Source organism: Podarcis bocagei (genome assembly GCF_964188305.1).
Source record: "Podarcis bocagei genome assembly, chromosome: 1".
Taxonomy (NCBI): Eukaryota; Metazoa; Chordata; class Lepidosauria; order Squamata; family Lacertidae; genus Podarcis; species Podarcis bocagei.
Genome location: NC_138125.1, coordinates 99,397,758 through 99,414,669, shown reverse-complemented (window position 1 = coordinate 99,414,669; position 16,912 = coordinate 99,397,758). Strand labels below are relative to the sequence as shown.

Here is a 16,912-nt window from a genome sequence, read left to right as displayed (position 1 = left end):
CTTCCTTTCTGAGGAGGTCTTCACAAGGAACACTGGCTGAGGACTTCAGGGGCCTTTGCTCTGACATGTTAAGGGTAGAGCATGTGTTCATTCCATTTGTATTCTCTGAACCTCTGTGTGTGTTAGAGGTTGTGTAGTCAAACTGATTAGCTGAAACCCACAGTTCATGAAACTTCAGTAGCCATGTCTACTCTTCTACTATTCATTCAACCTTTTAACAAAAGGTCTCTGCATTGGATGAGTATTGTGATCTTTCCCTGGTGATGATACCACCACCTAACCTGTTAATTCTGGAGAACTCAGCTGCAGGGGCCTCTTGGAACATTTGCTGCATCCAGAGAGGACATGACGCTGAGGCCCCAAAAATGCAGGTGGAAAAATCTGGTGAAGAGGATGAGAGAGAGGATTCAGGAATCCCTTGGTGATGTACCTTCTGGTGGGGAGGAGTAGCAGGAACATTCTAAAGGCTTCGGCTCAGTAGTAGAGCATCTACCCAAAATGGGTGGCACTGTGGTCTAAACCACTGAGCCTCTTGGGCTTGCCAATCAGAAGGTTGACGGTTCGAATCACCGTCACGGGGTGAGCTCCCGTTGCTTTGTCCCAGCTCCTGCCAACCTAACAGTTTGAAAGCATGCTAGTGCAAGTAGATAAATAGGTACCGCTGCGGCGGGAAGGTAAACAGTGTTTCCGTGCTCTCTGGCTTCCGTCACAGTGTTCCATTGCGCCAGAAGCAGTTTAGTCATGCTGGCCACATGACCCGGAAAGTTGTCTGCCGGCTCCCTCGGCCTGAAAAGTGAGATGAGCACCACGCCCCATAGTTGCCTTTGACTGAACTTAACCTTTACCTTTACCTTGGCGCATAGGTGTCTACAGATGCTCCCAAATGTTACTAGTGTGTACCTGGATTAACATGTTCGCAGCCAGCACACATGTATGTTCATATATACACTGCTGAGAGGTTTAGAATCTTTTGTTGGAGTTACGACATTCTGCGTTCCAGTCGGAGCTGCCATTTTAATTATCCACAATGACATAAATACAGTATCGCTCTTCAGCACAGTGGGAAATTATCTTGGACCCAACTTCTTTTTAAAAGGAGACTCCATTGCTGTTGAGTGAGGTTCCTGGCTTTAGAAATAGACTGGAATCAATAGCAGGAAAGAAAGTCACCAATGCTTTTGAATATTTTTGAAGTATGTTCCAGAATCACAGAATCACAGAATCATAGAGTTGGAAGAGACCACAAGGGCCATCGAGTCCAACCCCCTGCCACTTGTAATTTAACCACCTACACCTTTCCAGGCCTATTTTCATCCTTTACAACAGAAATTGAAAGACTATTGCATCAATAGTTAACTCTGTACTAGCTTATGTTTTATGTTTTGTTTTTCATGTTAATATAGGCTAGTACGTATTTGAATAGAATTTAAGCATGACATATAAAGGGGAGGGATGGCGTGAGAGAGTAAACCTGGTTCTTAAAGGGGTTTTACAATGGTAATAGTGTGTTGATAGCCCAGTGAAAAGGGGGTTAAGAAGCTCTTCATTGTATGACCACCCAGGAACACACTGAAGGCCATCTGTGGACTGCCACCCACAGTTTGAGAAGCACTGGGCTACATAGACATACTTCTTAAAATGCCTTTGGCATAAGTTCCCTGTTGACTAGTATAGTGGTGACCCCTGTTTCAATAGTTGATGTGTGAGGGAAATGGATTGAGAAAAATAGTGGCGCAAGACACAAGCTCCTTTGTGTTTGCTTAATAATAATAATAATAAATAATACACAATCAGTGAATGTGCTTTGGTTTTTAAATAATTGAGGTCTGAAACGGCAAACTACTTCTAGTGTAACAGATGAGTTTCTGGGAGACTGAAAAAGAAAGGTAATGATCCAGAACACACTGTTTAGATGAATGCATAACATAGAGGGGAAGAGAGCACAGGGAGGCTATAAAGGTATAGATAATATTCTGCTGCTTTACAGAAGGTCAGGGAAGTTCAATCTATTATTCTCAATAATGGTTCAAGGTCCGGTACCACCAGTCTCCACAGGCTTGCAACTCTCGCTTCTTGGAGCAGGCATTAAGATTGTTTTGTTTTGTTCTGATATTGTGTACTTCTAACCCAGCCTCCTGTGAGAGTCATTTAACATGGATGAGTGGCTATTATATGAAGCGTGCATAGATAGATAGATAGATAGATAGATAGATAGATAGATAGATAGATTCATTGCTAGTAAATTAAATGCAGGACTTTGTGAGAGAGATATATATCTCACAAAGTCCTCCGTTTAATTTACTAGTGATGAAGATTAATTAAAGAAATAACACACACACACACACACACACACACAACCTGATCACAACCCTAGGGAAAAAGCTAATTGATCTAGTCCAGAGCCCAGTGTGCACTCAGTGCAGATGGACTATTTGTGGAAGGACAAAATCTTTGACCGCAAAATAATGTGCCTGCATACCTGCTACTTCCATTCAAGTAATTGGGGCAGCCCTTGTGGGCAAGGAAGGAACGTTTGTATGTACATCAGAGATTGTTTGCCCATAGCTAGAGATTTGAAAGAGCTCTGAAGAAATGCTGCCAAAGTCAGATTATGTAAACTTTCATTGTAATTTCTACAAATGTTTCACCAGAGCAGGACACAGAAGGTAGCATGGATAATGCCTCCTTTTGCCCTTTGGCCAGCTTGGCTTCTGTGGTTTCAGAATATAACAAAATGACCTGTCGTTGTTGGAATTTAAACATCCCTGGCTTCACCTGGCATTTTAAAATGACTTCTATTAGTCCTTATATTTAAGCCCCTTTTTAAAGCCAAGGGGTCTCATGGTAATGATGATAATAAAGTAGAACTCTAAGTACTTGGCAGCTTGCCTAATTGTGCAAATTCCCTCCATATGCTTTTTGGATTGCAGTGTGTTGGCACGTATCATGCAATGCTGAATGCTAATACTAATTTTAAAAGCAACTTTAGGATTGATAAATCAATCACTTGATTGGTAAATCAAGAGAAAGCCGAAGGTTCTTGCAGCAAGGTTGAAGCATTCTAGGTGACCTCTTCCTACACTTTTTATTGCATAGATTAAATTGTAGATGCCTATATAGCTGAACCTAACAAGAACATCAGAATGATCAGAATGTGCACAATGTAGATGGGCTAACACTGTGGAAGCATTAATACAACCAGGTTCTGTGCTGAATTTACATTCTCTTCACTTCGGTATGATACATGTGGGAGTTGCAACAACAGAGATAATTTGGTTTGTAACCCAAGGGTTAATTCTGTTGTTAGTAAGTCAGCTAATCAAGGGGTGGTGGTGGTGGGGTGTTGCTTAACAACCAAGCAGATCATTGTGATCTTTGCTGAGTTAACACGGGCTCTGATAGGCTGTGTGGTTCTGAGGGAGTTTTCATCTGAATGGTTGGATGTCTCCCTGATGCGTATAAGGCATGAAATAAAAAAGACAAAACCTGTTTTTTCTCCTTAAATTATACTCTTTGTTCAGTTCTCTTAAAGTTTATTAGGATTTCTTTTCTCTCTGGGCTCCATCTGCATCATTTACGTGACACTGCTAACAACACATTCTGTAATGTTAGGTAACTACATAAGATGATTAGTTAAAACTGATGTCCACTTAGCTAAAATGTCTCATTTTATAGCTGAGCCCCAATATTAAGGATTGCAGTTAATCACATGCAGTGCGTAATGGCAGTAGTCGCTGGCACTGCTTCCCTGGTTTCCCAGCACTGTGCACTGCTGGTGCTGCATATTGAAAGGAGGAGGCAAGGCACAGTTGCAGCTGCAGAGACACAGTGCCCCGCTGCTACATCTGTACTGCACCTAGCTCCCTGCTGCCCTGCCCCTCTCGTCAGTAACTAACAGTGATGAATGGTGTTGGGAAGCCTGGGAAGCAGTGCTGGGCTGCCCTGCCAGCCACTACTGCATAATGGCCTGCATATGCATCTCTGTTTATCTGGATAAAAAGATAAATTCCAGCGGTTAGATGGAGACCAGATGAGCGTTATGATACAGACAGAGATTTAGTTGCACATCTGCATTTGCTGTGCACTTAGAACTCTTGACACAATGCATGGAAGTTTGTTGCTGGGCCTGGTTGCTAGTGGCTGGGTTCCACAAAGGGGAGGAAAGCTAGATGATGGTGGTGGTGGTGGTTAATTAGACTTATATACCGCACTTCAGCAAGAGTTCCCAGGGTAGTACACAGCATAAAATACAAGATAAAACACAATAATTAAACCAAAACAACAGAACAACATTTAAAAGGCTGTAGGATATTAATTCGCCCAAGGCCTGGTTGAAGAGGAGCATTTTTGCCTGGCACCTAAAATTTATATAATGAAGGCGCCAGGTGAACTTCTTCAGAGAGAGCATCCCACAAACGGGAAGCCACTACATGTGATCTAGTTGCTTGCATATCTTCTTGTCTGGATAGTAAGAATAGTTTTATTTCAAGTTCTGTGTATCTTTCTTTTAGTTTTTTCTCTCTCAGTCAGTATAACCTTTTTTGTTTTCAGGGTGTGTAAATGGATAGGAAATTTAAAAGTAAAAACAAACAAACAAACCCCCTTTTAAAGAGCTTTTCTATCAGAAAAACAAAGGGCGTAATATTTACTTATACTCGGCTGTAACAACATTTTGCATCAGACAAAGTATTGGCTGTGCTCTCACACTAAGCAAATCCGTCTTCCAGAATCTTTCTGATGTTTGTGGCATCAAGATGCTTAAAACACCTGACAGGTTACCACAATAACTGACACTGTCTTTTCATGTTGTTTCTAGTACCCATTTTCCCACAGTTACCAACTTGTCCGCCCGCCCAACACATATTTTAGCAATGTTAGCTGAGCAATTTAAATGTTTCATTAGAAAGGGAAGCTGACAGTGTTTCGCTGTCAATATAAAACCACAATATCATTAGATATAATCCCAGTCTGTTGGGTAACACAATAGGAAATCACAGGGTTAGAATGCAAATTATTAGTTCATTCATAAGAGGTGTAAAGTTGAGCTCATCAGCATAATGCCGGGTCACTGGAATCGAGTGACTGTAGCATTCAAACAGGAAGCAACATGTAGCAAAGGAACACCAAAAGCTCTCCTCCTGATGCCAATCCTGGCAGTCCAAACTGTGATCAGTAAGGGAATTATTGACACAACTGTGTAGAATTGCCATTTAATAATATAAGGCAATGTAGCACTTTGCAGCTTGCAAGGCTATAGACCAGACATTGTGAACTACAGCTCCCATCAGTCCTGACAATGGTCAGGGGGGATGTAGTTCACAGCAGCTGGAGGGGGCCGAATTGGGTACCCCTGCTATACCTGGGAGAAAGTTCATTGAATTCAATGTGTCCTACTTCTGAGGAGACTTGCATAGAATTGCACTTTTTGGTGGCCGAGTTAGAATTTCTTGCCTAAATATTGGCAATAAATGGGTGTGATGGTTATGAAGACGCTTTTATGTATCATTGTGTGTGTGTGTGGTTGTGCTGTGGAAGTTGAGGCAGAAGAATTCTAGTTGCTTTTTTTTTTTTTTTTGCTGTAACTGTGAGTTAAGCTAATTAACTGCAATATTCCTAAATTCACCATCTGCTTAGCAAGGAGCAAGCAGCACCTGTTTACTGAGTAAACACAAACGACTTGTATTTATATTACTTTCTTATCTCACAGCAGTTAAGAGAAACGGCTTGTTAAACTGGCATACAAACCTTTAATTCATACTGCTTGTTAATGTGCTTAATCACAAGATTGAAAAAGTAAGCCTGCAATTCTTGGAAAACATTATGTTCTGTATGCCAACCCTAGTAAGTATCCCACATTGGCAATCACATGATTAAGATCAGTTAAAAGGTCAACTGTTAATAAAAGCCTACTGCCTTTCTCTAGATTGCAGACACCAGGAGCATCCTGTTGCAAAAATCAATACACATTGGTATTAATTAATTGGACTTTTAAACATAGTGTTGGATGTAATAAACCCATTACGTACGTAAGTTCTTGGAAATTATTAATCAACAGTCAACTCCTGATTTAAAAAAAACATAATTTATTGCATATGAAGCAGCGAGCCATCTCTGTTATCCAGTATCCATCTTGCTTCATCACACATGTATTTTTATTTATTTTAATAATTTATATACTGCGTAACATCAAAGTTTCTAAGCAATGCACAACAGGGATACAGCCTAAAGGCAGTTACATTTAATGGTAAAAATCAGAAAGTCTCACTTAAATTTCCTGTGGAAATAATAATAAAGTCTTCACCAGGAACTCGGAGGGAGCCTGTCTGATCTCAGATGGAATGGAGTATCATGAGATTGGGCCCACAGTACTGAACACATGGCTCCAGTGGATATGAGCTGGGCATCTGAGCCATGGGGGGACATTAACAGTGACCCCCACCAGAAAAACAATGATTAAACCGGGTGGTCTGTCTTACATGCTTTAATATTTTCTTCCCCTTTCTTCCTGGGTGGTTTTTAATTAATTGGTCTAAAGAGTCTCTGGAGTAACCTTTTCCTGAGAAGACCAGACAGAAAGTAACATATCCAGTGTTTCTTTAAATTTGATACTTTATGGGCGTGGAGTAGTATGTTTTCTGAAAACAAGTCCCTTGGTGTGTTTCTTACGGGAAGCAAACAAACAAGGGGGCAAGGCAAGGCTAAAGAAAGCACCACCCGCACAAAAGACAAAACCCACAACAAAACTACATGTTGTGTAGTTATGCACTTCAAATGTTGAACTTTTGCTGGATAAAGAACAGTTTGTTACCTGAATTGTTTTATAGCAGGGGTGGCCAACTCCCAAGAGGCTGCGATCTGGCAGTGATCTACCCCCTTTTTGGGGGTTCAGATCAAAGTTGTTGAGCTTTTTTTTAGGAAGGAGGAGGGCCACCATTTTTGGGGGGTTCAAGTAAAAGTTATTGAGCGCCATTTCCCGCTGCTATCCTGGATTGTTAGATATCCTGTAGACTGTCCCCTGGACAGATGAGGCTGCTGATCCCTTATTTTCAAATCTGAAAGTTTGCAGCTATGGTTGTTGAGCTTCTTTGGGGGTGGGGGCAGTGATCTACCAAAAATGTCCAGTGATCTACTGGTGGATCACGATCTATCTGTTGGACGTGGCTGTTTTATAGCATTTGTTTTCTCCCTTCCTTAGTCCAGTCACCATTGGCAGATGGTTCTAGGACTCACTATATTTCCACCATGCCAGGGCTCACCCATGTAAGAGCTGATCCACTGGTGTAGGAGAGGATAAAAGGCCCTCTTGGCGTTTACTCCGCATGTGGCACTCTCGTCACTGTAGTTCTTGTTTCTTTTTTAAAAAACAAAAAACTATCCAAAATGCAGCAATGGAGACTGCAATCTGCAGTAGAAGGGCCAGCAAGGTGAGAAGGGCAACTAAACCCTTGCCTTGTATTTTTCTTCTGGGAGAAAAGAATGGAGGTAACTGTATTTCTGGTATCATTTGCCCTAAATAGTTGTTTCTAGGTTTTTCCCAAGTTGCCTTCATCTTTTATATACAGTGGTACCTCGGGTTACATATGCTTCAGGTTACATATGCTTCAGGTTACAGACTCCGCTAACCCAGAAATAGTGCTTCAGGTTAAGAACTTTGCTTCAGGATGAGAACAGAATTCGTGCTCCGGCGGTGCGGCAGCAGCAGGAGGCCCAATTAGCTAAAGTGGTGCTTCACGTTAAGAACAGTTCCAGGTTAAGAACAGACCTCCAGAACGAATTAAGTACTTAACCCAAGGTACCACTGTAGTTAATGTGTTGGTAGCCAAATCTGGTTTCAGCCGTGAAGTGTTGCATCTGAACCAGTGCTTAGGCTACATTTTCCTGCTCCAGGAAATGAGAACAAGGCTGGGCTCGCTCAGACTGCATGCAGCAGCACAGAGCCCCATGCACAATTTGGTTTGCATAACTATGATGTATGGCTAGCCTTTGTTAGGCCAATTGCCATTTGGCTATTGTCTGGAGTTAGCCAACAGGCTACCAGCTGACACCTCTTTTCTAAATACACAAGTCTTCGGCATGCTTTAAATATTGTAGGATAGCAACAGTTATTGACATGCAAATGACTTTTTCCAGTGCTATATTCCACTTTGGAGATTAAAAATCCAGTAATGACTGTTAGGACTCCTCTAGAAGGTGATAAATCATGGCTAATCGTTGAAGGAAGAAAGCTGTAGTGATTGTGTGCTAACCACAGTCCTAGTTAAACTTGTAAATTAATTAATTGTGGCCGCATCTCCTTGGGCTGGATTCTTATAAACTTAATGAGAACAATCATGGTCAGTATTTGTTTGTGGTGACATGCATGGCATTGAAGGCAGCAGCAATATATAGAGTTTTAGGCTAGAATAAGCACTATGCAAGAGCACTGACTTCCTGGTTTTGGATGTGCTGCCTGTCAAATGATGTGGAGAAAACTAGGTCCTAGATACTTTCAGTGGTTAAAGAGGGCTTCATATTAGTGGGTATTAATAAAGAGAGAGAGTGTGTGTGTGCACTTGAACAGCTGTCACCGTTTATTATTTTATTTTATTTTACATTGTGTAACATTAAAGTCTGTCCTACGTTAATTTAGGCCACATTTTACTTTGCAAAACACAACTTACCCAGACAATGAAGGGCATTTCCTTACCTGACTTTTAAAAATAGTGGCATAGCACATGGGTGTTTTGTAGCTAGACAAGTTGTGTACATGACCTCATTTGTTGTTAGCCCAGGAGGGTGCCAAAACTTCCTCAGTTGTTGCTTCTTTGTCGTCCTATTTAAACATGCAAGACTTCACAGCTGATGTAACAGAGCACAAAATGTTAAGTGAGAGGATGCATTGAGAGATGAATGCATTATGCAGCTTTGATTGTATAAAAAATATTGTGCAATGTTCCTTTGCACCATGAAACAAAGTTACAGGTAGTTTTGAGACTTACAGTGCAAACTGAATCATGACTGCTCACGATTCTTGCTGAATTTAATGAGGCTTAGTCCCATGTCTATGGGGGTTAGGATTGCATGAGGGTTAGGATTGCATCCTAAGGCACTATTGAGTAGCGCAAGGGTGGAGAACCTGTCATACCCAGTGAGACAAAAGGTTTCCCCACCCCTGGTCTAATGTATCTGAATAAAAGCAAGAACCAGCCACTGAGATTTCTCAATTGGTTTTTCATAGAACTGTAGAGTTGGACAGGACCTTGAGGATCATCTAGTCCAGCCCCCTGCCACACAGGAATATGCAGCTGTCCCTTACGGGGATCGAACTGTTGCTGTTGTCAGCACCACACTCTAGCCAACTGAGCTATCCTGCTCACGGGGTATGTTTTCCCAGAGCTATGTAAAATGCACTGAAAAGCCAGGTACCCATTATTGTACAGTACATTTATATATTAATATTGTCACAGGAGCCTGAATTATTAAATGATGCTAACACACTTTTCTTTTGTTGAAGACTTTATTTTTATTTTTCAACACATACATTCCAAGTACTGTTAACACTGAGTTGACTTATACATCTCAATGAGCCAAGGTACTTTGTTAGGAAGGAGTCTGTGAGCTTCTCAAATCCTTCTCAACTACCCCCATTCCTTCATTGTGGCTGTGAGGAAGAGGCTGAGAGATTTCATTTCATTTGCTTCAATAGCCCATGGTTGAAGTTGCTTTGTTTCAACAAGTCATAGTTAATCACAGCTTGTTGCCCTTCAATTCACTCTTCTTTGCGCCTCACATTCCTTGACTCCTGCACTCAACTAACTGGGGATAAATTACGTTGAGAGGGAGAATCCAATGTCATTGGAGGCCTGGCTTGGTATATAGTTTAAGGTTTTTTGTATGTAAAGTAGAGCTGTAGGCCTCATTGCGAAGACCTAAGGGGCCTGATAAATCCCCCACACATTATGTTTGACGTCCCTGTTGTAAGCAATGGTATGGATTATAAGGATCAAGCCCTGCAGAACAGGACATAGTTTTACTGTGCAATTGACTTATTGAAGGTAGGCCTGCAATCTATTTTTGGAATGTGTAGGTCATAGTGTCAATAACTGACTGTCAATTCCATCAGATTTATTTTACATATTTGCCTTATTGTGTTCCGTTTATCCCTTTGCATTCCTTTATGTCTTGTCCAGTCATTTTTGAGGGACTTACTCTGGAGCAGAACATTGCACTGGCAGATGACACCTTTTTATCTGATGCTCAGCTCCTGAACCATGTGGCTAACTGGCCTTACAAGTTTTGTTTCCTAATTAGATGAGTTGAGTTTTTATAATGAGAGGAGTCATTAGAAGGCAGGATTAAAAACCAGCCCTGCTTTTAGGGTTCTTTAACATACCTGCCAGCATTATGGAGATGAACGATGCCCAATAGGTATAACTGTTCATGATTTTGCAAATGGCATAATCTATTAATGTGAGCTTATTAGTGTGCTAATGGAGATACACTAAAAGCAAGACAATTCTCGGAAGCAGAACCTTGGTTTTGACAGGTAAAAATGGAAGTCCTTTTTCTTTTAGCCTTGAACAATTTGCCTGAACTATTATTATACATTTGTATGCTTGCATAAAAGAGTGCATGTATCTGGTCTGACCCTTTTATAGTTTGAATTTTTGCTCAGAAAAGATTATCTACCCCAATACCCCATTTTACTTTTGGAGCAGAATAGAGCTTGCTACATGTAGTATATTCATTTTAATACAACATCTGAGATACACACACACACACACACACACACACACACACAATTCACTCTGTGTCACAAAAGGTATTTTCTTTATTAGCACCCACAATTGCTTATGTGTTGATTTCTTCACTTCTACAAAGATTGTTTCAAAGCACAGCTGTTTAGCTTTGTATTGCGTGTAAAAATCATGAATATGTTGGAATAGTGTAGTAGAATTTTAGTGTGTATGTGTGGGGACAGGATAGGAATTGCTACTAATTCCACGAAGTATGCTGTTGGTATATATTGGAGCTAAGATGATATCTGGAACAGGACTGGTGCCAAGGATTTGCCATTTGCTGGGGCCCTACACCCCAGCAGGGAGGTCACTGACAAGAGACCCCTAGACTTGCTGCATTGAGGAGGTAGATTAAGTTGGTGTTTGTGGAGTGTGTCGTTTCAAAGGTCCAGCAAAACCTGGACTTGACACTGATAAAAGAGAGGTTAAGATTTGAGTACCAGTTCCCTTTACTCAAACTGACTGGTCCCATTTTGAGTTTGGTGCAGCTCCATTCAATCTGTATCTTCCTCAAAATAGGTCTTGCACCCTACCCATTCCTATTTCCTCACTTTCCCAAAGGAGAAGAGATTTTGTAGCGTGCACAACAAGCAGCAGAGGGATAAGTTGACCTGAGAGATCCCTGTGGAGCCTTAGCATGGCTGCACTGGGTATGCAAAATGTGACTTGCTGCCTGGTATTATGAGACTTGCATGGCAGTGTTCTGATCCAATGCCAGATCACACACAGAAGGAAGCATGGGTTGGTCAGGACCATGGATAGTTCCAAGTTAGCCACTTGCTCCAGCAAAGGTTGAGAGCAGACTGAGCCCTTTTAAGCTCCTGCTCTTAGACTACCTCTCTTGGGTTCCACCCGCTTGTCACTAACTCTAGGTTCTTAAAGCCCATTCCTCTAAGAGGGGCACTCTGTTCCCTAGCCTGGTGCATTCCCTACATTGCTGGACTGTAGAGGTACTGGGGGAGGTATTTGGTTCCTCAGGTGAATGTACCTATAAAGATCCAAATTCTCGCCCTACTGATACAGGAAGTTCTTCTGGGGGCTCATATTCCTCAGCCTTGAACTCAGTTGTTTCCTGATCCTTCAACATCAGGTTCAGAGCATCTGATATGTCCCCTTAGCTAGAAAGTCTGCAGCCTCTGACTCCATGTTGTAACCACTGCTGCACTCTGGGCTTGTAACATGCATCCATGGAGAAGATCTTTATGATTCAGTTCTGTTTTTTCCTTGTCCCTCTTCCTATTCACCATGATGTGGTCTCAAATAGCATGATGGTCCACTTCAGAAAAGGGTGTGTGTCTGTTGGCCTTTCATGCCCTATTTAGTCTGTCTTCTATTACTGTTGTCCTTGTGCTACAGAGGCATACATGGGTGTTTTATTGCCCAGGCAAATATATAGGGAGGGAGGAGACACAAATAAATTTTAAATAATACTTTGTTTTTATATAATTTGTGAAGCCCCAAGTCTAGCACTGTTGATTTCTATAGATGCTTTAAACTCTGTTTATGAACCTTACAGTTTAATATAGAACTTTAGCTAATGAATTATCCAGAATCACAATTGACAAAACATTATGGTTGTCTTTTACATTAAGTTTTCACTTTTCTTTAATGCTTGTTTTAGGATGAGAGATGGACAATAATTTCATATGGGACAAATCAAAATACTGGGCTCAGTATTTCATCATGGGGATATTGGACTGAATTTGGTTGACCCAGAAGCAGTTAAATTGAATCATAAGTGTAGTACTCTGAAACATTTTTAGTTTCAATTGACTTAAGTTGACTTATTTTGTGTATAAAATCAGCTTAAAGAGTGCTGCTTGATTTTGATTCTATACTAAATGTTTGCAGGTGTTATTCAAAATAAAATAAAAAATTAGCTTTTGTGGTCTAACATTCAAACTTTTGATGCAACTTGAGAGTGCTGGATAAAACTGAGGATTAAAAAAATCAACAGCATTGTGTCAGAAAGTAAAATGTTATTAGTGAAGTTCAAATGAGGTTTCGGGATTCTCAAAGACTCTGGAGACATTTAGCTGCCTTTCCTTTCCTATGTAGAATTGAATAGGGGCAGTCAATCAGTGCTTTCACTTTCCTCATGGAATGAATAAAGCTGAGGCTGTTATTTACAGACAGCTGAGATAAAGGAAAGGAACTGTGTGGTGGCCTGCATTGTTTCTACCAGCTATAATCTAATGTTGCTTCCACAGTCCTCCTCCCTGCCCCAGATATTTTTTTCTGAATAAAGAGCTCAAGGAATAATTCCTTTGGCATTAGTTTCTTAGTCCAAGATTATTCACATGTGTGAGAGTTTTTCCACTACAGCCTAAAAATGACTAAAGCAGCAAACCAGTACAGAAGCACAATTTGACCATTGGCTAGAACTAGCCGCACAGTCTATAGCTGACTGCTCAAAAGTAAGCCCCCTCCAGTTCAACTGGACACACTTTCAGGTAAGAGTGTATAGGATTGCAGGCTAAATCCCCGAAACATGATCAACTGCTTTGTAATTTGCTTGGGTCAGCATTTTATGCAGGGCATCATTAAAAAACAAACAGTAAATGAAGCTAGTGGTTGCTAATATACTGTGAGGTGCTGAACTTGCAGTTTATAGATTGCCCTTTTTAATGAAATAGCATCAAGGTCTTAAAAAAAGTTTAGAGCATGATTTATAAATCTACTTTATGAAAACCCCACAGCCACAGAAGTTTCTTTTACCATGTACATTGTTCGGTTAATAGCAAGAACAGAAACTTTATTCAAAACTTGAGAATCAAAACAATGGTTATTGTAAGTGACATTCAGTATTTATACTAGCTACAATTTTAAGATACTGAAAGTTTGGAAATGGAAATGGAGAACCATGTTTTGTTGACTCCCCCACCCTTGAAAAACAAAAACAACATAAAAATGCTTTTAACTTGCCTTGTAATTTTTCTTTTCCATGAAAACTCTGTAGAATTTGGGGGCATTATTTTAGATGGATCCTTAGCAAATTGGTAACAACAAGAACAACATTACAAAAGGTATTCATACAAACTGAGAGCCTAGGTATGTGTACAGAGTTTCTTTATGAAGTGTTGAGATACACAAAATATGGCTTGATAATGAAGGGAAAACTGCATATAAGAATTAAGCAGCATGTAAGAGTAGGTAAATTATCAATCAAAATAACATATTAAGGACACAGAAAAGAATAGAATGAACAGTTTTTAATTTGCATTACTTTTTTAAAAAATAGAGGTTCCAGTTGCTCTGCAGACATAGAGAAAATGGGCAATAAATATGTAAGAAGCTAATTTATTAACTTGGTTCCTGCCTATTATGGGGAAGACAAGGAGACTAGTTTGCTGTCTGAAGACATAACTTTTCAAACACAATGACTATCAGTTGCAATGTATCCTGTGGATCCTCATAAATCTCTATAGAGCAGGCTTTTTTATTCCTCACTCTGCAGGCTTTTTTTTACCCACAGCTCTTCCCAACAGATTGGTTCACAAAAGAGCATTGCTGGCTCCGTCTTCTCACTCGTACTTTATCCAGTCCTACGCAGTGGGGTTCATTGGCAGTGAATGTGTCTAGGAAGGAGTTGCTGTCAGCATTGTTGACACTTTCAAAGAACTTTCTTGTAGAACTGTCAAGGAAGTCATTATGGTGTGCATTAGTTGTATCGTGTGTTTTTTAAGTATAGCGGTTGTTATTGGCAGTGTTGATTCCAAAAATTTATGTTGATATTTGGGCAAGATGCACTTAGAGGTACCGTTGACCAGAAGCAAGCTGAACAAAGTGATACTTCTCTCAGAGCTTCTTGAGTGCTCTGGGCAAAGTGAGAATGGTCTTGGGAGTTTAGCAGGTGGAGGAGACTCTTGAGAGTCCCATGGACTGCAAGAAGATCAAACCTCTCCATCCTTAAGGAAATCAGCCCTGAGTGCTCACTGGAAGGACAGATCGTGAAGCTGAGGCTCCAATCCTTTTCCACCTCATGAGAAGAGAAGACTCCCTAGAAAAGACCCTGATGTTGGGAAAGATGGAGGGCACAAGGAGAAGGGGACGACAGAGGACGAGATGGTTGGACAGTGTTCTCGAAGCTACCAGCATGAGTTTGACCAAACTGCGGGAGGCAGTGGAAGACAGGAGTGCCTGGCATGCTCTGGTCCACGGGGTCACGAAGAGTCGGACATGACTAAATGACTAAACAACAACAAATCTTGAACCTCTGTGGAGCTATCTTTGCCTGTGAAACCTGTGACTGTTAGGGAAGAACCCATGTAGGGAGGGAGTAGGAGCATGGTGGCTAGTCCCACATGTAACCACTTGATTGTACAATCCCTACATGTAGTCATTTGCCATGGTTTTTTGTATGGACTTATGGGTACAAACTTTTATGGACATGCAAAATGGGTATAGGGATGGCTGAGGGAACATGGAAAGATGGGTCCACATTAACTCAGCCATCTGTACAATTTCTATGCATTTTCAGGCTTGTGTACATGGTTTAGGACCATATATAGGAACAGTACAACTCCTGCTGCTCCCCAATCATGCATCCTGTTTTATTCTCTTAAGATGCTTTGAAATGAATGATATAGAGATGGAGTTTCTTTTTAAAAGAGATGGGTTATCATTTCTTCTAAACTTCATATTTTTGGTATTGAAAAAGTTCGTGTTTTTGGTCTTTAAAAAACACCTTTCAGTTTGCTTTTAAGTCTACTTTACTTTTGTTGCAGAAGTTAGGGAAGTAAGTGTGTTATCACAGAGTAGAATAAAAGTCATATGCAGAACTATAGACCATTTATTAAACAATACTGTATACCAAAAGTGGAGTTTTCACATACAGTTATGATCGCAAACCACTTTTGGGTTCCCACACCCTGGGAAATAGTAGGTGCTTATATGTATCAATTTCGCTGTCAAGAAATACAACAAAAGCATACAAGTGCTTTAAAATATATGTTATAAAATATGGCAGATAAATCAGTTTCTGCCAAGGGGGGTTGCCGCATTGATGAGCAAGAATGCTATGGTGACATACAAATGATACATTTTCCCAGCTGGTGAAAAACGAGCTCCTTTTTATGCTTTTCTTCTTTCCACAGGGAGAAGCTGTCTGTGGCTCGTCTACAGCAGGAAGTTGCGCGAAGTAAGAGTGACAGAACAATGGTAAGTTTTGGCTTTGCATTTGTGATTTCTCCTGTTCCCATTCAGGCATCACACACACTGTCTTTGTCTGTGATTACAATCAAAATGTAAACGTACGATTTTACAGATGATGAAATCATAACACCGCTTAGAAAGAGATCACTTCTTTTGATAGCAGGAAGTGGTAGAGAATCCCAGGAAAACATTATCGGCCATCATAGTGGCTTGCTTTGACTGCTGATGACCATATGAAAAATCATGCTCATTAGGTGCATAAATAGGCAATTTTAAGATTGAAATCAGATACACTTCATTAGTAATTAATCACCCAGTGCTAGCTATGGAGAATGGACAAAGAAAACCATGGAAACATGTGAAAGATTGATCATGCTCATTCTTAAGTCTTTCTTTCCATTCACCTTTTCCATACTCCATGGAAATCATTTTCCTGCTGTTACAGTGTGAAGCTAGAACTTGGCAGTAGCTTGGTTTATAACTGTGACCACAATTTTAGTGAGCCTTCTTGCATTTTTTCTTTCTATACAATACCTTTCTGAATGTAGCCTGGTTGTGTTGGTCTCCCCCCCCCCCCAAGATGAAGATAATGTTCCTGTGTTGGCTAAGTGAAACCCAAGGATTAAAAACAAAAGGCCCCATCCCTCTCTGTCATTTCTCATACCCATATACAAGCATGCATTATAAAATGCAAACACAAGGTCTTGAACTGGCAGTCTCTAGTTATGATGGCCATCCAAGCTCTTAACAAAGGCAGTACTACAGAGATCAGCCAGTCCACGGTCAAGGAAGGCTGCCTCTTTACAGTGGTAGGTCAGGTGAGGTGACTGTTCCTGACTGCAGTTAAAGCATCAACTTTATTGCTTATTGATCTTCTCAAGAGATAGGCTCTTCATGCCTGCTACACTTTGCCTTTCCCTTTACAGGAGCTGCAATACACTTGATGGTCAGGCACTAGCACCAGTTCATATATTACTGCA

General features: G+C 40.7%; 1 protein-coding gene across 7 annotated transcripts in view; it reads left to right on the top strand.

Moving 5' to 3' along the window:
• Positions 1–16,912, top strand: part of NCKAP5 (NCK associated protein 5) — a 548,005-nt gene that overhangs the window by 216,922 nt on the left and 314,171 nt on the right. For all 7 annotated transcript variants that reach the window (XM_081199370.1, XM_081199369.1, XM_081199372.1 and 4 more), the window contains one exon: positions 15,875–15,938. In XM_081199370.1, the coding sequence (XP_081055496.1) occupies positions 15,875–15,938 (64 nt within the window). The remainder of the gene's footprint in view (positions 1–15,874; positions 15,939–16,912) is intronic.